General features: G+C 60.0%; 1 protein-coding gene across 6 annotated transcripts in view; it reads left to right on the top strand.

Annotated features, from left to right (window-relative positions):
* Positions 1–15,351, top strand: part of LOC128917557 (collagen alpha-1(I) chain-like) — a 104,267-nt gene extending 88,916 nt beyond the window's left edge. For 4 of the 6 annotated variants that reach the window (XM_054220841.1, XM_054220842.1, XM_054220839.1 and 1 more), the window contains 37 exons: positions 540–593; positions 1,304–1,357; positions 1,573–1,626; positions 1,867–1,920; positions 2,538–2,591; positions 2,779–2,823; positions 3,115–3,159; positions 3,530–3,637; positions 3,923–3,976; positions 4,262–4,315; positions 4,534–4,587; positions 4,893–5,000; positions 5,410–5,463; positions 5,752–5,859; positions 6,166–6,219; positions 6,345–6,398; positions 6,618–6,671; positions 7,077–7,130; positions 7,866–7,973; positions 8,176–8,229; positions 8,394–8,447; positions 8,696–8,749; positions 9,223–9,276; positions 9,472–9,525; positions 9,827–9,880; positions 10,588–10,641; positions 11,772–11,825; positions 11,907–11,960; positions 12,123–12,176; positions 12,298–12,315; positions 12,488–12,541; positions 12,736–12,798; positions 13,113–13,278; positions 13,597–13,703; positions 13,974–14,054; positions 14,341–14,529; positions 14,946–15,351. In XM_054220841.1, the coding sequence (XP_054076816.1) occupies positions 540–593; positions 1,304–1,357; positions 1,573–1,626; positions 1,867–1,920; positions 2,538–2,591; positions 2,779–2,823; positions 3,115–3,159; positions 3,530–3,637; positions 3,923–3,976; positions 4,262–4,315; positions 4,534–4,587; positions 4,893–5,000; positions 5,410–5,463; positions 5,752–5,859; positions 6,166–6,219; positions 6,345–6,398; positions 6,618–6,671; positions 7,077–7,130; positions 7,866–7,973; positions 8,176–8,229; positions 8,394–8,447; positions 8,696–8,749; positions 9,223–9,276; positions 9,472–9,525; positions 9,827–9,880; positions 10,588–10,641; positions 11,772–11,825; positions 11,907–11,960; positions 12,123–12,176; positions 12,298–12,315; positions 12,488–12,541; positions 12,736–12,798; positions 13,113–13,278; positions 13,597–13,703; positions 13,974–14,054; positions 14,341–14,529; positions 14,946–15,095 (2,592 nt within the window). In that variant the 3' untranslated portion in view covers positions 15,096–15,351. The remainder of the gene's footprint in view (positions 1–539; positions 594–1,303; positions 1,358–1,572; positions 1,627–1,866; positions 1,921–2,537; positions 2,592–2,778; positions 2,824–3,114; positions 3,160–3,529; positions 3,638–3,922; positions 3,977–4,261; positions 4,316–4,533; positions 4,588–4,892; positions 5,001–5,409; positions 5,464–5,751; positions 5,860–6,165; positions 6,220–6,344; positions 6,399–6,617; positions 6,672–7,076; positions 7,131–7,865; positions 7,974–8,175; positions 8,230–8,393; positions 8,448–8,695; positions 8,750–9,222; positions 9,277–9,471; positions 9,526–9,826; positions 9,881–10,587; positions 10,642–11,771; positions 11,826–11,906; positions 11,961–12,122; positions 12,177–12,297; positions 12,316–12,487; positions 12,542–12,735; positions 12,799–13,112; positions 13,279–13,596; positions 13,704–13,973; positions 14,055–14,340; positions 14,530–14,945) is intronic. The other 2 variants (XM_054220844.1, XM_054220843.1) reach the window with 2 other exon arrangements.
* Positions 15,352–18,109: the final 2,758 nt, after the last annotated feature.

Here is an 18,109-nt window from a genome sequence, read left to right as displayed (position 1 = left end):
CATGCTGAAGGGAATAAAGGAGAGAGAAAGGGGCGGCATATTTAGGAAACAGCTATTGCAAAATGATTTCTCATCCCTGGCACTGCTGTCCAAAACAGGCCCATCAGCAAGACCTGGGCTGGTGGCAAGTCTTCCCTTCTGCAGGATTTCTAATATTTATCTTTGCTCTGAAATGCAAAAGAAAAAAAAAAAAAAAAAAGGGCAAAAAAAACCCCTGGCGCTTCCCCCAACACAAACCATGAAAAACGCTCTGCTCTGGGTCAAAGAGAAGCACCTCTGAGTTTGCTGTTAGCTGCTGAGACGCGTGGGCGTTGTGCGCGTGTGCACACACAGCTTCAGCAAGGAGAAAGCCAAGAGCTGGTTTGAAGTGGGGAGCACCCGCGCTGCCTTCGACAGGCTGCGCCGTCCACCTGCGCCTGGCCCCCAGCGCTGGGCTCTGCTTTGGCTTGGTCTCAGACCATGTACCACCAGGGGAGACCTTCTCTATACCTCCTACTTCTGCTCCGCCTCCATCGCTCACCTTCTGCCCTTTCTTCCAGGGTTTTGCCGGCTTGGAGGGGGACCGCGGGCACGCAGGACCTCCGGGATCGATAGTAAGGCAAAAAACCTTCCTTCTGCGTGACCTCTGTGTTTTCTTAGTCAGCCAAGCAGCGTGGGTGGGAAGTCAGCAAGGTGTCCAGCAAGGACTGGTCCCACTGGCAGGGGATCAGGGCATCTGTAGGACCGATTTTTTTCTTGTTAAAAGGCATAAAACAGCCTGAGTGGCAGAAAGAGTTGGCGTTAGGGAAGAGCAAAATAATTTCCCCAGGGAATCAGCCTGCCCGAGGGACTTTGCAGCTTCCCTGAGCCTAGTGGGGTCTCCATGGGGGACTGCAGTCCATGGAAAACCTTCCCACCTGGGTGGCTGAATAGCAGCGTGGTCCTGGGAGGGGATCACAGCATCTGCTCCGTCCCAGGTAGAAATGGGTGGCACAGGTTCAGGGAAGACAGTCCCATGTCTTTGCCCACCGGGATGGTGACCCAGAGCAGCTCCTGCAACTGGAAGAGCTCCTCCCTGAGAGCCTGCTCTCAGCTGGGCTTGGTGACTACCCCAAGAGCGAGTGTTGTCACCCTCCCTGGTGACAGCCCTGCTAGAGAGCCAGCCGTGGGGCCACCAGGATGGGCCACAGTGGCAGAGTCTGTCCCCGACAAACCCAGTTTGGACACATGACGCTCGTCCATGAGCACAGAGGCAGCAGTGGCGGTTCGGTGGGTCTTGTCTCATCACAGCCTTTTGACTGTCACCACCTCCCTGTTTCCAAAGGGCTCTCTGGGAAAACCTGGACCTGATGGAGACCCAGGTTCCCCCGGCCCAAAGGTGAGAGCTGGGGCTTGGGGGGGCTGTGAGTGTGCTGGTGGGGGGAGAGGGGCTGGTTGTAGCAGTGATGGTGGTGAACAGCCCTGAGAGGCTCTTGGCTGCCATGGGGAGACGTGGGGGGATCTTGTGGGTTCAGACATGGACACTAAGGACGGGAAGATGCCGACCGCATCCCAGGAGTGGAGGTCTGTTAATACCCACGTCTCACCTGGCAGGGGCTGCCTGGGAAGCCTGGATCCGAGGGGCCACAAGGACCTGTTGGCACCTATGTAAGTGACAGACCTGGCCGCGGAGGGGGCTCGGTGCCGCCTGCGGGCAACGGCCAGGATGGGGGGGGTTTGCTGGGACAGCTGCCCCCAGCCAGGGACTCACCATCCTGCCAGGGCTCCTGCTGTGCCCGGGGTCCTGCCTTTCCCCAGGCGAGAGCAGAGCCTCAGCAGCCACTTTCTCCCAAACCCCTGGAGATGCCAGGCGGCCCCGGCTGCCTCCTAATGCCCTGCTCTCCATAGGGCTACCCGGGACCTGCCGGCGACCGCGGGAGGCCGGGGCGCAGGGGAGACAAGGTAGGGCTGGGAAATCCAGCGCTGCAGTCAGGGGATGCGCTGGGGTGGGAGTCCAGGCTTTGGAAACTTTTTTGGGTTGAGCTGTTGATCCCAATGGATGGGTTTAGGTGGTGACGGTCATCAGCCGTGCCATGGAGGTTGCAGGGGCAGCAGGAGGAGGACAGCTGGAGCTGGCTCCCACACCAGCATCATGAGATGCTGAACCAGTGTCATAAGATCATAGAATCACGGAATGGTTTGGGTTGGAAGAGACCTTAAAGCCCACCCAGTGCCACCCCCTGCCCTGGGCAGGGACACCTCCCACCAGCCCAGGTTGCTCCAAGCCCCGTCCAACCTGGCCTTGAACCCCTCCAGGGATGGGGCAGCCACAGCTTCTCTGGGCAACCTGGGCCAGGGGCTCACCACCCTCACAGCAAACAATTTCTTCCCGATATCCAATCTAAATCTCCCGTCTTTCACTTTGACACCATTCCCCCTCGTCCTGTCATTACACTCCTTGATAAAGAATCCCTCCTCATCTTCCTTTAGGCTTACCAGGCTCCTGAGTTTTTCTTTCCTTAAGAGACCACTGCATTAAAACATATGGCAGAAAGGAAATTTTTCTTGCTTCCCAACAGGGAGAAATGGGAACCCAAGGCCCACCGGGATTTCCAGGAAAAGCCGGTCCCAAGGTGAGTGCTGTTTGCTGCTGCCCTGGGCAGCCCCAGCCCCCCTGGAGAAGCACTGAGCCAGTTGCCTTTGCTGGGCTGGGTATGGGAATATGGGAAATCTTTGCCGCTGGCATCAAGGAGCTAAACTGGGGAGAGGGGAGCAGTTGGGGCTGCAATGTGGAGCTGTGATGGGTCTCTCCTCCCTCAGGCCCTGCCAGGTCCCCCTGGTCCACGAGGCGCTCCCGGCTCCCAGGTAGGGCTCTCCGCGTTCCCTGTGTGCCTGGCTTGCTCCGCTCCCTCTGCCACTGTCCCCTGCGGATGTACAATGCCCTGCGATATATACCGTGTGCTACTATAGCATTAACAGCGTGGATCCCAGACCCCTGATCCCGCTTCTTGCTGGCTGGGCTTTGTCCCAATGCTCCATGGACACCATTGAGGTGGCCCAGGCACACAGGGATAGTCCGAGCGAAGTCTCGCCCTGCTCGGGGTCCCCTGCGCCTGCTGGCCGTCACCACGCTGCTGAGCATCCTTCTTGTTTCAGGGCAGAGCAGGAGACCCGGGTCCTCGAGGGCTTCCAGGGCTGCCTGTAAGTGGGAGACCTGCAGCCGGCAGAGATGCTCTGTAGGCTGACGTTGGGTGATGGCTGATGCTGGGTGATGGGATGAAATAGACGTGCCCACACTGGAGGCAGCTTCATCTCTGGGCTGGCCGTGGGGCGGAGAATGACCCAAACCCTGCATGGGTAGCTGGGTGGTGACACGTCGGGTACGGGGGCAGCAGTGCCCTCCTGCACCCGCAGTGATGAGGCACTGGTACCCACCAGTGCAGGTGGCACTTCGCAGACCCCGTGGTGGCCCAACTGCTTCAGGCACGGGGCTCCCGCTGGCATTGCGCTCCCTGGAGCTGTACCCCGTGCTGTGTTTCGGGGTGTCTAAAGTGGCCTTTTGGCCTTGCAGGGTGTTCCTGGCGTGCGGGGGCTGGATGGCATCCCAGGAAAGCCTGGCTCGACAGGAGAAACAGGGGCTCCCGGAGCGGCTGGTGCTGCTGGCCCGCCTGGGTACCCGGTGAGTGCAGATATGTGGCTCCTTCTATCAATGCCCATCACAACCTCCTGCCTCAGCTGGTAGGGCAGGGTGCAAGATTTTGCTGGTGTAATGCTTTTAGGGAGCTCCCAAAAGCACCTGCAGGAAGGGAAGGAAAAGGGAAGGTGGTGCAAGGGGCTTGAGAAGCTGCGTGTGGTTTCTCTGCCTGGGGGGACGTGGTGTGCTGGGGCTTCCCAGCTCAGGAGCTGCAAAGGCCTCCTGAGTTAGTGCCATGCCTTGCTGCTGGTATGGACTGTTTGTTTTCAGGGCCGAGAAGGTCCAAATGGACCTGAAGGGCCTTCGGGGATGAGAGGAGAGAAGGTAAGGACAGAGAAGGTGAGTCTCGAGCTGCCCAGGCAGGCAGAGCCTTGGGCTCACTCTGCTTGCCCAAAGGGGTGTTTTTCCTCCCCTGGGAGCTAGGTGCAAGCATTCCTCCCAGTTTGGCCACTGGCTTTGCCCAGTGGGATGGATTTACATGTCTGGTGTGCGGTGGGAGAAGAGCCTTGTAAAGCCCTCCTGTGGGGGCCGGGGCAGCGGGGTGTGCAGAGGACCTGCGTGGAGGACCACCGCGGCGGGCTGTCCTGATGTCCGGGTGTCCTCTGGCAGGGTGATGTGGGAGATCCCGGGGAAGTCGGCGTCAGCGGGCTGGATGGAGAGCAGGTATGTCAACCGGGGCACCCTCTCCTTCCCTCGGCTCCAGCCTGCCTCTCCCTGCGCGCCTTCTCCAGGGATGGGAGAGGAAGGGAGGACATTGCTGGTCCTCAACTAAACCAGAAAGTTAAAGCTGTGTCTGCGTTGGCTCAGCCAAAGGCTTTGTGCAATGCTGGGTAAAGGAGCTGTGCTAGGGATCCCAGGGATCCTGTGTGTTTCCTCCCCAGGGACCGCCGGGACCACCGGGAGCAGAGGGTCAGCCGGGACCCAAAGGCGAGCAGGTCAGTTCCCGCTGGGTGCTGGGGGTGATACCGCTGGTGGCACTGGGTTTGCCTGGTCCCGCTGCTGCAGGGGCAGGGAGGTGCCTAAATCCACGTAGGGCTGTTTGAAATCCACCCCCAGCGTGCTCATGCCTGGGGGTTTATGATGCTGGGCATGGTACGGGGGGTCCAGGTCCCCTCAAAGCTTGGGTACATGGTACAAGGGAAACTGGGGCCGCTGGATGGTGAGAAACGATGGAGAGCAGAGCCAGGGTCAGCTGGAAAACTCAGCCAAGAATAATCCTGGTTGTCTTTGCCCTGTCCAGGGAGAGGCGGGAACCTGCGGAGCTCCCGGCATCAGAGGGGACCCCGGGGATCCTGGGGACGACGGGCCAGAAGGGCCACCGGGGAGGCGCGGGGAGGAAGGGAAGGAGGTATGTGTGCTGGCTGACACCGCGGTGTCCTCTGCCAGGGGATGGGGACGAGATGGGGACGGGAAAGGTCTGCCACCCGGTGTGCTGGCTCCGGACAACTGCCCGTGCTATGGCTTTGCCGCAGACAGGCTGAGGTGCCCCCGTGGAAGGAGGGGGGGATGCTCTGGGCGTCCCCTTGCTGGGCGAGGTGCTGCTTGGCCTCGCTCACTTTTGGGCTAGCATGGGTGACAGCAGGGGGTGACCTCCTGCTGCAGGCGAAGCTGCGGGGCCATCTCTTACCCAGCACCAAAATCCCAGCCAGAGGAGGCTGGAGAAGCCCATGAAAGACAGAGCTCGGCTTTTAACCCAACCTGGGATGGGGACGGGGCGCAGCCACTGCGTCTGATGCTGATATTTCCCCTCCGGACAGGGTGATGCTGGTGATGCTGGAGACCCAGGGGAGCCAGGACCACAGGGGCAGAAGGTGAGGAGTGTCTCTAACTCTGTCCCTCCTTGCAGCGCCTCAGGGACACCCGTAGCCTGCTCAGCCTCTTCTACCCTATTTGCCATGGTGGGCTGTCCCCGTGGCTGAGGACCACTGGAGATGCAGGGACAGACCTGGCCTCAGCACCTCTCCTGAGCGCCCTAGGGTGAACTGCTGTCTGCGGCACCCACTGAGAGGGTGGAACACGTCCTCTGCGTGCAGAAGCTCATTTAATCGCTATTCCTTTTTCTTCTTTGTGGTGACAACTCTGTCTCCATCCCTGAGCAGGGTGACGCTGGTCCCAGGGGCCTTCCCGGAGCGCCTGGCCCGGGAGCTGCTACGGGGGAACTTGGAGAAAAAGGCCATAAAGGAGAGAAGGGGCAAGAAGGTTTGCTGGCAAGTACAGAGAGGGCCTGCCTCAGCCCGTTGGGCTCCCAGCATCGGGTGCTGGGTGCCGAGGAGGGGGGCTCACCCCCAGTGGGAAACCTTGGGCTCCAGGAGCCGCAGAAAATACTAGGAATTGGCAAGTCTCCATTAATTAGGGAGTTTTGTGTCTCATGGGCACGACTCCAAAATTGGGTCTTGTTGGCACAAAAGGACGGTTTGGACTTGCCAGGTTAATGCTGCCCCTGGCCACCCTCCAGCCTCCTGCCCCCCAGCCGGGCTGGCACCCTGCTGAGCACGTCTCCCTCTGTGTCCCAGGGCCAGGTCGGTGTCACTGGAGCTGTGGGACCTGCCGGAGCCAGAGGATGGTTTGTAAGTCAGCTCGTGTCCCTCCTCCCCTTTTGGCTGATCACGGACCTGGTGGGGGGACATGGCTGTGACTGGGAGCACTGGGCAGGGTTGAATCAATGGGGCTCCTTTGCTTGTGCCCCAAACAGGGTGGGACGGGTCTCCGAGGTCCTCCTGGGCTTGACGGTCCCGAGGGAGCAAAGGTATGGCGGGGTGATGGCTCCAACCCTTCATCTCTGGGCGAAATGCCCTTTTCTGGTCTTTTCCCAAGCTTTGCTTTCTGGCTGATGGGGGACGTGGTGGGGCTGGCTGTGGTGGAGCAGCTGGGTTGGACCTGGGCAGGCTGGTGACCTGGGGGACGTGCCATGGGACGATCCCTGCCTTGTTGTCCGGGGACAGAGCTATTTCCCCTTGCTTCCTAGGGAGATCCAGGGCCACGAGGCATGGATGGATCTGCTGGTGCTGCAGGATTAGAGGTACTGATGCCTGGGATCTTGTAGAGCCGTCAGCTGCCAAAGGCTTCCCCAGTTCCAAATATAAACCAAAGCCCAAAGGATTTATTGCCCCTTAACTGCCCCAGCCAGGGGGCTCAGGGGTGAGGAAGGGGTTTTTAATGCCTCACATCTTGGCACTGACTCCCGGGAGGTAATTCCGTGCTCCCACACCAAAAATCAGGCCATTTCAGTCCGGTATCCAGGGATGCTTTGTGGAAGACCCCTTCCTGCTATCGCATCGTGTTCACTCCCACACGGTGCCTGGGCACGTGCCTTGGCCAGTCGAACATGGTATGAGGGAGAGGATGCTTAAAATACCTGCAGAGGGCCAGAGTGCGAAGGACATGGTGGTGACGGGCTTATTCTAAATCCCCAACATCACCGCAGGGACTCGCTGGAGATGATGGACTCAAGGGAGATGGTGGCAAGCCCGGCCCGGCGGTGAGTACCGACTCTGCCCCTGCAAAACTTGCCTGGGAAAGAGGTTTGGTGGCATCTTGTGACAGAGCAGCAGAGCCTGGGGGCTGTGTGTCACCCGGGGGGTGGCCACAAAGCGAGCTCTGCCAGGCCGAGTGCCGGGCTGTGTCTCACGGGTCCTGCCCTGCAATGGCTTTGGAACCGGGTCATCGTTTCCTTGGTTTCCCTACAGCCAAAGCTCCGTAAGGGCATTTTAACACAGCTATTAAAAAGCGTGCAATTAACGCTCGGCCGTGGGAGTCTGCCTGAAGCAGGTCCAGGGCATTTGGCTTCTCCCATTCTGCTTTCGCAGACCGGATCCGCGGGTGTCCCTGAGGTCAGAGGGCTCAGGAACCACCCTGTGCTCAGGAGCACTTGTGCTGCCCTGAGATGCATCTGATGGTCGTGGCCCTGACATGCCCGGAGCCACAGATGCGTTATTGGTGCCCTGCACTCGCCTGCAGGAGAAATCCCATTTGCATCCCAGTTTTCCCGTGGTGCAGAGCCGCTCTGCCCAGGCAAGACTTGTCCTTAACTGGGGTGATTGCCTTTGCTGGGAGAGGGCGGGATGCGGAATAAACTCCGGGCGGATTAGCAAAGCAGACAGCGAGAGCCATCGCTCGGTGTCGTTGAAGCCCCTCAAGGGGCGGCTGCTCGGATCCTGCTCCAGATGGAGCTGGGCTGGGACGTAACCGGTGTCCCCATCCCTGTGCACCGCAGGGCGCAGCAGGTGCCCGGGGACCAGCGGGCATCCCCGGGCTCCGGGGTTTCACCGGGCACAAAGGAGCCAGAGGAACCGTGGGCACCAAGGGAGAACCGGGCCGGCAGGTAACTCCTCTCTGTGCCACAGGGACAGGCAGGGGACATCCCCACAGGGTGTCCCTCCCCGGCACAGCTCTGGCACGGGGAGGGGAACAACCCCAGCCCAGACGCTGGGCCACGGCAGCCGGCTCTGTACTCGCCCTCCTGCCTTCCCCCAAATAACCCGGAGCTGATGCCAGCCTCGCATTTTGTCCCCAAATGAACTCAGGGTCTTCTCGGGCCACCGGGCGAAGCTGGACCCACGGGCCCGAGCGGCACTGAGGTGAGTGGGCTCCTCTGCTGCCCCACTTCTCTGCCTCCGGCTTTGCTCGCAGCCCGGGTCTGTGCCACTCCGACAGCCTGCCCGGGATTTGGGTGGATAACGCCGGAGCTTTTTCTTTTTTTTTTTTTTTTTGGAGTTGTGTTGATTTTTGTTTTCCTTCCTAGGGCCTGGCGGGTGCGAAAGGGGAGCCAGGCAAGCTGGGAAAACCGGGGCAAACGGTGAGGAGTGGGATGGAGCCATACTGGTTCTCCCTGGCACAGGCGGTGGGATGCTGGGATCTCCCGGCTGCAGCATCTCCTGCTCCCGCTGAAACACCCCAACCTGCTCCAGAGAGGGGCAAAAATCTCCCATGGAGATGTCAGCTTAGAGCATCCTCCTGTGCACGCCGTGGAGAGAGCGGGGAGGGAGGGCACGTCCCTGGCGCAGCATCCTTACGGAGGGGTTTCCTTCTCCTTTGGGATTTTAGGGGTCTCCGGGACAAGCCGGTCCTAGAGGGCGGAAAGGTCGCAAAGGAGAAAAGGTACCTCCAAAATCCTCTTCTGCGGACGGCATCCAAGGGGGACCAGCCATCAGCCATGGGGTGGCCATGCCTGAGCTGCTCAACCCCGTTGTGGTCCATGGAGAGAAACCAGGGGGAATCGCCCCCAGGGGGCCCATTTCTCCCCGCTGTGAAGGCAACCAGGCATCGGTGCCTGGCAACCACAGAGCCCTTGGGCTGCCTTGGCTGGTTTTTGGGTGAGGGGCTGACAAGTTTCCCCAGCTCACCCCCCCAGGGCTGCCTCCATCCTGGCTCAGGTGCCCCTGGGGGGGACAGGGGACATCCCCTTCACTGGTCAGCTCTGCACCATGGCCTTGGTGTGTCCAACCCCGGGGTCCCACAGCGCCTGGGGTGAGCTCTGTCCCCATCTCCACGCAGGCAGCAGCCCCTTTTCCCCAGTCCGGGATGTGGCCAGGCTGCTGGTGACCCCCATCTCCCGTCTCTTCTTCCCCCAGGGCGATGTGGGGCACAAAGGGGAAGAAGGGATCCCCGGAGAAGCTGGCAGACGGGTAAGGGGCACCATTGTCCCCATGGAGGGAGGCATGGGGCTGATGCTTGGAGCCTGTGGAGGTCTTTCAGAGGGGACCCAGTTTGCTGGGGGCTCAGCATCCCTTTGGGGGGGCAGCGAGGGGGATTTAGGGTGTCCAGCTGAGTGCCTTTAACAGGCTGGAATTGCTCACGAGTCTTTAATCTGTTGTTCCCAGGGCAAGCGAGGCAAGGCGGGCCACCGGCCCCCGAGAGGTCCCCGAGGACCCAAGGTAGGTGGCCTTCCCCCAGCGGGGCGAGAGATGCTTTGGCACCCTGGCGGCTCAGGGGTGCTCCCCAGCCGGGGGGTGCTCCCACCTGCCCGAGCCCCCGGCTTAGAAAAGGATGGGTCAATAGAGGGACATGGCGCAGCTGGAGAGCTCTGTGTGCCCAGTCCCTTCCAGCCCAAGGCGGGGGATCCCCCGCGCCCCCAGCCCCCGGGGGCTGCTCTGCCTGCGGGAGGCACCAGGGCATCACTCCCTTGCTCTCAGCCGCACTGCTGTGCCCACAGGCTCTCTCGCTTTTGCGTTTCAGGGCTACCCAGGTGACGAGGGGCTGGAAGGACCCCAGGGCCCCCAGGGACCCTACGTGAGTATTAGCTTGGAGGTTTTTGGGGTGCCGGCTGCTCCCCGTTTGGCCCTGCGGGTACCACGGTGCAACCCAGCTCTGCGGGCAAGCGAAGCAGAGACCCACTTAAAACCAGTGACGTTTCCAGGTGGTTCATCCATCTCATCTTGCCTTCTCCTCCCAAACCGGCATCCAGCAGCGTGTGTGCAGTCAGGCAAATCACATAATCTCCAATACGTTGTTCTAGAGGCCAAATGCTCCCCTTCCAGTTCAGTGGCTGGTGCCCTAGCATTCGTGGAGGACTTGCGCCCACCTTCCCCGAGCGCTGCCACGGCTGGAGGGACTGGCTGCACTGCAGCAGCCAGCATTGCTCAAAAAACCTGCTCAAATTATTATTATTTTTTTTTTTAATTACCAGAAATCGTTTTTTCTCTATTTAAAGTAAAAATCCCCGCTTTGGAAACTTCACAAAAGAAAAGCCGGGATGTTCTATAGCCAGCCAAGGGACCTGACCTGCATTTTTACTGGGGTTTGCTGAGGGATCCGCCCAAAAGCAAAAATCAAAGATTTGATGAGAAATGACTCAAAGTTTCCAAAACTGCCTGAAATTCTCGGCGTCCTGGTGGCAACCTCAGCTGTGGCGAGGTCCCTTCGTGCCAGGGGGGGTGACGGCAGCAGGTCAGCCGTGGGGTGATGCCGCAGGTGATGCAGCATCGTTTCTCTTCTAGGGCATCCCGGGGCTGAAGGGCATGAAAGGAGACCCTGGACCCAAAGGACACAAGGTAGGTGACATGTACCGGGCACTTGAGCCCCGGGCGCAGTGGGGACTCCAGGCACAAGCTAGCATTGATTGAGTTTGCTGTATGCCATCACTTAGTCCCCTCTTCTTCCCCCTGATCGCTGCAGCGTCCTTCTTTGGGGGTTGACCACCACGTCCCCAAGTGCTGGGAGATGGGACCTTTAGACTTTCTCCCAAACCAGGTCCTTTTCCAGCCTCTCCGTCCTCCTGGGGTTACAAGCAGCAGGGTGTCCATTCTTTTAATCCCCTGCTCTCAGCATCGATGCTGACGCCGCACGGGCACGGACCTCCCGTGTGCCGTTACCGATGAGCTGATGGATCCAACCTTGGCCCGAGAAGCCAAGCGCATCCTCACGGTCCCATCTGTCAGCCGCAAGGCTGTAAATAAAAGTGACAAACAGTCCCTGGCGGCGGGTAGTTGCTCACAGCCTTCAGGAAAATGAAAGCCTGGGAATAAATAAAGCTTGAAATTTATTGCGAGCTAAATGAGCACTGGCAAAAGCCAAAGTCCAGGGCGTTGAGCAAGGCCAGAGCCTGGGAGAGCGGGCGGAGGGAAGGCTGCGGGCAGCTGCTGCGCTGGCCTTTTCCCCTGCTCCACCAGATTTCAGCAAGAGAAAATGTCTTTATTTTCTCCGAGTGTTTCCTAGGAACTTCCCAGGGTGTGCTCTTGAATGTTATTTTAGGCTGGGATAAAATACTTTGGGTTTTGCCTTGGCAGCTGAGCAGGGGAGGCAGATGCCCCACCACGCCGCCTCCTTCCCCAGCAATATGGGTACAGAGAATTCCACCAAATCAAAAGGATGGTTTGGGTGGGTGGGTTGGTTGGTTTTGGGGTTTTTTTTCAGAAATTTTGCAGCCAGCCGTAAGTGGGAATTTCCCATTTCCAGCTGCTTGCTGGAGGCCAGGAGACCTTTGGCCTGGGAAAATGTCCCCAGGCAGCTATCTCCTGCCAGGGTCAGTGAAACCTCTGCTGCCTACCCCTGATGGAGTGACTAGAGCAGGGTTCCCAATGCCCACCCTCCGGGACAGAGCCCCCTGCCCGGGTGGGTGTCCCAGGGGGGCTGGTTTCTACCTTCCTCTTTGGCACCAAAGCTCTCCCTGACTCTCTCCTAGGGCGAGAAGGGCAGCGTGGGCGACCTGGGCCAGCAAGGGGATGATGGCTTCAAGGTGCGTGAAGGGTTTTGCTCTTTCTCCTCCCTCCCCTTGGGCCCTTGTCACTCTGTGTTGACACCCTGACCCATCTCCTAGGGCAAGCCGGGACCCCACGGTGTCCCTGGGAGGACAGGACCCAAGGGACAGGAGGTAAGGGCAGGGTAAAGGGGGACGGCAGGAACCGAGGTGATTATTTGGGATGAATTCCTCATTTTTCTGTGCAAAATCCACCTGCGGATGGGGCTGGGGTATAGGATGTAGCGCTGGGGGATGCCCCATGCAGTGCCCTGACCTCCTCTGGTGTCTTTGCAGGGTGACACCGGTCCCCCCGGCCCGCGGGGACACCCTGGCATCCCTGGGACACCGGTGAGTCCCTTTCCCTCCCGGCAGGTTTGGGATTCACTCTTGGTCCCGTGGGGGTTACGCTGGGATGGGGCTTCAATCCCGGCCTCCTCCCTCTGAGCTGGGTTTTGTCCTTCTCTTCCAGGGTTTGTCTGGACCCAAAGTAAGTAGGGGGAAGCACCAGGAGCCGGGCTCAGCCCTGCCGTGGGGCACGTCCCCTCCTGCTCCCTTCCTGGGGTGCAGGGTGGCCCCACGGGGCACCCTTGGGTGCCGCTCGGCACAGCAGCATCTCATCACCTTGCTTTTCTTCCCTCCTCCACCTCATCCTTTGCCAGGGGCTAAAAGGCTTCCCGGGGCTGCCGGGACCCAGGGGCACACCAGGACTGCCGGTAAGTGGAGCAGCTAATGTCCCTCATGCCAAAATTTCCCAAATCCTCCCCCACATTTGGCAGCGAGGTCCCACCATGCCACGCCATGGGGACGGCCGGCTGCTGGCACCTTTGGAGGAGCTGCAAGCGTAGCGGGGGGGGGGCGGGGGTTGTGGGCAGTACCCAGCATCACCGGCATTGTCATTGTCACCCAGGGTCTCGCCGGCCCCCCTGGTCCCCGTGGGCCCGCGCTGATGCTGTCCCGGGAGGAGCTGCGGGTGAGTGCAATGGAGAAGCGATGCTGCGCGGGGATGAGGGGTTTCCATCCCCGATTCGGTGGGTGCCACCCCAGGGGAAGGGCTGACAGCGATGCTGTCCCATGTCCCCCTCCTCCTGAGGTCCTCTGTGCACAACCTCCTTGCGCAAAGAGCAAGCAGATACGGTTAATCCCTCTCCCGCCACGCTTGCCCTTGTCCTTCCATCCCTTCCCTGACCACCTGATGATGCTCCGGGCTAATACCACCTTGGTTATATCCCCCCGTTTTGTTTTGGTTTTTTGTTTTTTTTTTTTTTTGTATTTTTTCTCTTTTAGCACCTAATTTATCCCTCCAACCACCTGAATTACACCGCGGTCTGGACTCTGCTGGACACCCTGAGCCAGGAGCTGCAAGCCCTCATCCAGCATCCCAACGGCACCAAAACCAACCCAGCGGCCACCTGCAAGGAGCTGCTGCTGGCTCATCCCAACCTTCCTGACGGTACTAGGATGCACATAGGGTCCCCCTGTGTTGGACGCGGATCCGGACAGCCCTCCCAGCGCCGTTCCGGCGCTGGGAGGGCTGTCCGGATCCGCGTCCAACATGGGGGGACAGGCAGCTCTTTGCCATTAAGGGATTCGGGGGATGAGCTCAGCTGGGGATCCCCCGAGCAACGGGATGGCAGCCAGGCTGCATCCCAGGAGAATGGAGGTGGCAGCCAGGGATGCGCCACGGGCTGAGCTGGGTTGGCATCGCGTGGCATCCTCCCCCCCGGCCAAAAAACAGGTGCCAAGAGCCTCCCCTCTGCCCTCCTTCCAGGGCAATACTACATCGACCCCAATCAAGGCAGCCCCCAGGACGCGTTGGTGGCCTTCTGCAACTTCACGGCGGGGGGCGAGACCTGCATAGCCCCCGTCCGCAACCAGGTATGGGGTGGCTTTCATGGGGTGGCTTCAGCCCCGCGTTCCCCCTCGGGGTGGGTGAGGACGGGGGTTGGTGTGGCTGGAGAAGGGGACAGTGTGGCAACTCCCTTGCCATGGTGACCACTGTTGGAGCAGTTTGGGGTGAGGATCTTGGTCACGGTGTGGGACCAGGCTGCGGGGACAGGTCACACCAGGCATGCGTTGGTATAGCTGCTCCTGGTGGCACCAGTGTCACCCGCTGGGACAGCGTGACATGGTCCCTGCTCCCCACAGGTCCCCATCAAAGCTTGGCTGAGCGCCTACACCTCCGAGGACACCTTCGAGTGGTTCAGTGCCCTGCCTGGGGGCTTCCTGGTGAGTGCCCATCCAGGACAGCCGAGGGGACACAAAGTCCATCTCATGGCATCGGGGTGGGGCGGGGTGTGTGTGTGTCTCCTAGTGCTTGTCCCACCACGGTGGGGCGATGCCTGGGCACAGGGTTGCCCTGGCTGTGCACGGCGGGACGCGACACCTCCTTCTGCAAGAAAATCCAAAACCAGCGCTTTAGCAGAGGGCTGAACCCTGCCCAGTTTGGGGATAGCACGCCCCCCCCACAAGCAGCCCCCAGTGACTTGGTTTTTCTCTCTCCTTGCCCCTGCAGCTGGAGTACGGGGGGGCCAGCCCGGTGCAGCTGCGCTTCCTGCGCCTGCACAGCCGCCTGGCCACCCAGAAGGTCTCCTACTCCTGCAGACCGGCCCCCGAGCAGGGCCAGCCCCAGCCGGAGAAGGAAATCCACTTCCTTGCCGACTCCCGGGAGCAGAGCTATGCAGCCAGCCTGCACGGCTGCGTGGTAAGCCCTGACCCTGGCCGGAGTCTCTTCTCTGCCTGGAAGAGGCCCCCCCCCGCCCCCAACCCCGACATTTGCAGAGCCCCTCGGGATGTGATGCACCCCCAGGGTTTGGGTAGACCTGGGGGACGAGGCTTCACGTGGTGCGACGGGGATGGAGAGCATCCTTTCCCCGGGTCCAAGGAGCTGCCCTGGTCTTGGGGAGCGGGATGGGGCAGGGGACAGGGTGGGCTCCGGGGGACACGAGGGAGGCCACCTCTCTGGAGAAGCCACGCAGGGCCAGAGACCTGTGGGGCTGTTGGGTGCATGAAGGAGACACCGGAGCGGCGAAGGGGAGAGGGGGTGCTCTGAGAGGGCCTTTCGGGCCCCGTGGCCGAGGGTTTCGGTGCCGCTCAGCTGCCCCCGGTGGCTCATTTCAGCTGGACAACGAGTCCTCCATCACCGACACCATCTTCCAGTTTGCCACCGAGGAGCTCTCCCTGCTGCCCCTGCGGGACCTGGCCGTCTTCCACAACGGCGACACCTCCCACCAGTTTGGTTTCACAGTCGGACCAGTTTGCTTCAGCTGAAACCGGTGACACCCAAACCGAGCTGGCCGCTTCCTCCCCCACCCGAGAACTGTCCCCTTGGGGACGTGGGGGGAGGCTGGGGGGTGGCACGGGGCTGCCACCCGCTCCCCGGAGCTGCCAGTCCCCTCTTTGAGACACGTGTTTGTAGCTGCATTACGCCACGGACTACACTTCCTTCTGGAGTAGAAGAATATTGTTTACAAAAGTCATTTCTCTATAAATTATATATATTATATGTGTATATATATATGAGAAGGTGCCCATTTGACGGCTGATTGGGGGAGGCTCGTGTGATTATAACCACTGGGAACTGCCTGCTAAAGGAAAAAAAAAAAACAACAACAAAAAACCCAAGGAAAAATACTGCCAGCTTGGGAGAAGGGGAATGAAAGGGGCTTTTCTTTGCCTCGGCCAAGTGCCCAAATGGTTGGAGCCTCATCCCCCCCGAGAACCGGGCTGAGGAGTGGCCCTGGAGATCCCTGGCCAGGCTCTCCGCCGGGCGAAGCCACCGCAGGCTCCTGCCCTCAGCTGCTGCCAGCTCCAGCCAGGCGTCAGGCAGCGAAAAGGGGTGAAGAATGCAGAATCCCCCCAAGTCCTGTCCCTGTTTTGGGTCTGCGCCTCACGCGGGGGTCAGAAGGTGTGGAGCCGGGTGCTAGAGCAAGACCATGCTCCAAGGCAGCGTCGCCCTGGTCAGGCAGGGGCAGGAATTTAAGCTGTTTGGCTCCCGTGCTGCCGCGCTGTTACTTATCGCTTTATTTTCGTGGTTCCCAGCAGTGTTTCCCTCGCCTCTAACCGTCCCTCTGTCCTGGGCTGTTTGTCCCCAGGTGGGCAGGGGGGAGTCCCGAGGGCAGAGGGCTTTACCTGGAGCACCCCAGCCACAGCTGCATTACCAGCACCCCTAAAAACCCCCAAATCTGGGCTGGCTTTGTGCTGCACCCCTGGTTTTCTCGGCACCCTGCGCTGCTCGGGTTCTCAGCCTTGCTGGCCTTGCCCTGCAGCCCGTGTGCCCAGGGGCCAGTGCCAGGCTGGCTACCAGTGCCCACGCCAGCGGAGCGGTGCAGCGGTCGGACCCTGCTCCGGGGAGGGGGGCGAGGAGAGCAGCGGGTGAAGCTTTCTGGGGAGGGCACAGTCCCTGGGGAGCGGTGTCAGCAATGCCAAATTGTCTGTGCAAGCCGCGGGGCTCTCTGCTATCCCAATCCCTGGGGTAGCGTCTTTTCCTGGGGTGCGGTGGCCGTGTCCCTGCAGCGTCCCCTGTGTGTCACCAGCTGTCCTGGCCCCGGGGGAGGGCACGGGGCAGCGCTTCAGCCAACAGCCACTTCCAGGCGGGGGCCGAGTGCCTTGAAAAGGGTTTTTCCGCTCTGGCATTTAATTCCTATTTGCTGCAATAGGGTGTCATGTGGGGCACCCCTCTGTGAAATCACCCCCGGCTCTGCCCTGCGAGGGCGTGATGCCGGTCCTGGGCCTTTCCTGCCCCTGGAGCTGCCCGCACCCCTGTGAGAACCCCCCACCCCCCTGGCAATGTCCCCTTGCCTGCAGCCAGGGTGGGGACAAGGGAAGGATAGGGAGGGGCCCTTTATCAGGGAGTGTAATGATAGGACATGGGGTAATGGCTTCAAACTGAAAGAGGGGAGGTTTAGATGAGATCTCAGGAAGAAATTCTTTGCTGTGAGGGTGGTGAGCCCCTGGCCCAGGTTGCCCAGAGAAGCTGTGGCTGCCCCATCCCTGGAGGGGTTCAAGGCCAGGTTGGACGGGGCTTGGAGCAACCTGGGCTGGTGGGAGGTGTCCCTGCCCAGGGCAGGGGGTGGCACTGGATGATCTTTAAGGTCCCTTCCAACCCGAACCATTCTGTGGTTTAGCAGCCTTCCAGTATCTGAAAGGGGCCTACAAGAAAGGTGGGGAGGGACTTTTTACAAGGACATGTAGTGACAGGATGAGGGGTGATGGCTTCAAACTGGAAGAGGGGAGATTTAGATGAGATCTCAGGAAGAAACTTGGCACTCTGAGTGTGGTGAGCCGCTGGCCCAGGTTGCCCAGAGAAGCTGTGGCTGCCCCATCCCTGGAGGGGTTCAAGGCCAGGTTGGACGGGGCTTGGAGCAACCTGGGCTGGTGGGAGGTGTCCCTGCCCAGGGCAGGGGGTGGCACTGGGTGGGCTTTAAGGTCCCTTCCAACCTGACGCATTCCATGATTCTATCACCACGGGTGCAGCCGAAACCCCAGTGCCGGACATGCAGAGACTTCCCCTCGTCTCAGGGGGGTGAAAGGGGAAGAGGAGCCATTTGCAGTGGGGCTGGCCAGGAGGAGGGGGGTTGCTGCAGCACGGGCAGAGGGGGCCGGCAGCGCCCAGGGTCTGGCACAGCCCCCAGGGGCCGGTGGGGAAGACAGTATGCAGCAGATTGCAAAGGGAAAATTAAATTCCAACTCAAGGCACACGTTAGATCCTGGGGAGAAAACCAGAGCAGAATGTCATGTACCAGCAAACTATTTTTTTTTATTATTTTTTTTTTTTGCAAATTGCTCATTTTAGCAGCATTTTCCGCTGTGTTTTTGCGGAGAAGGAAAGTGGCACGCACAGTCCATGCCTCACCTCACCCGCTGGCCACACTGGCCACAACCCAGAGGAGCTGCAGCTGCCAAAAAAAACGAGTGTCCATTTTTGATGGAAACTTTTGAGGAAGGAGTTTAAAGAGAAGTAGCAACATTGGGTGGGTTTATTGAATATTTCTTCTCAATTCAAGCAGCAAACAAACCCTGAATAACTCCAGTTCCACCTCTCTGGCCATAAGGAAAAATACACTCATTACCACAGAATGGTTTGGGTTGGATGGGACATTAAAGATCAAAGGAAGGGAGACCAGAGAAAGACCAGAGAATACCAAATACGATCTTTCGCCTGCAGCCCTGTATTGCCTTCCCAAGCAGGGAGTTACACATAAATCTGCTGGCAGGCACTGGGTGCCTTTGTGGGCATCAGCGCCCGTTTGCACTTGGGGAAACTGAGGCAGGGGGAGCTCCAG

This window comes from Rissa tridactyla, chromosome 14, assembly GCF_028500815.1.
Source record: "Rissa tridactyla isolate bRisTri1 chromosome 14, bRisTri1.patW.cur.20221130, whole genome shotgun sequence".
Classification (NCBI taxonomy): domain Eukaryota; kingdom Metazoa; phylum Chordata; class Aves; order Charadriiformes; family Laridae; genus Rissa; species Rissa tridactyla.
The sequence above is the reverse complement of the archived record's forward strand: the minus strand, read 5'-3'. Positions and strand labels throughout refer to the sequence as shown.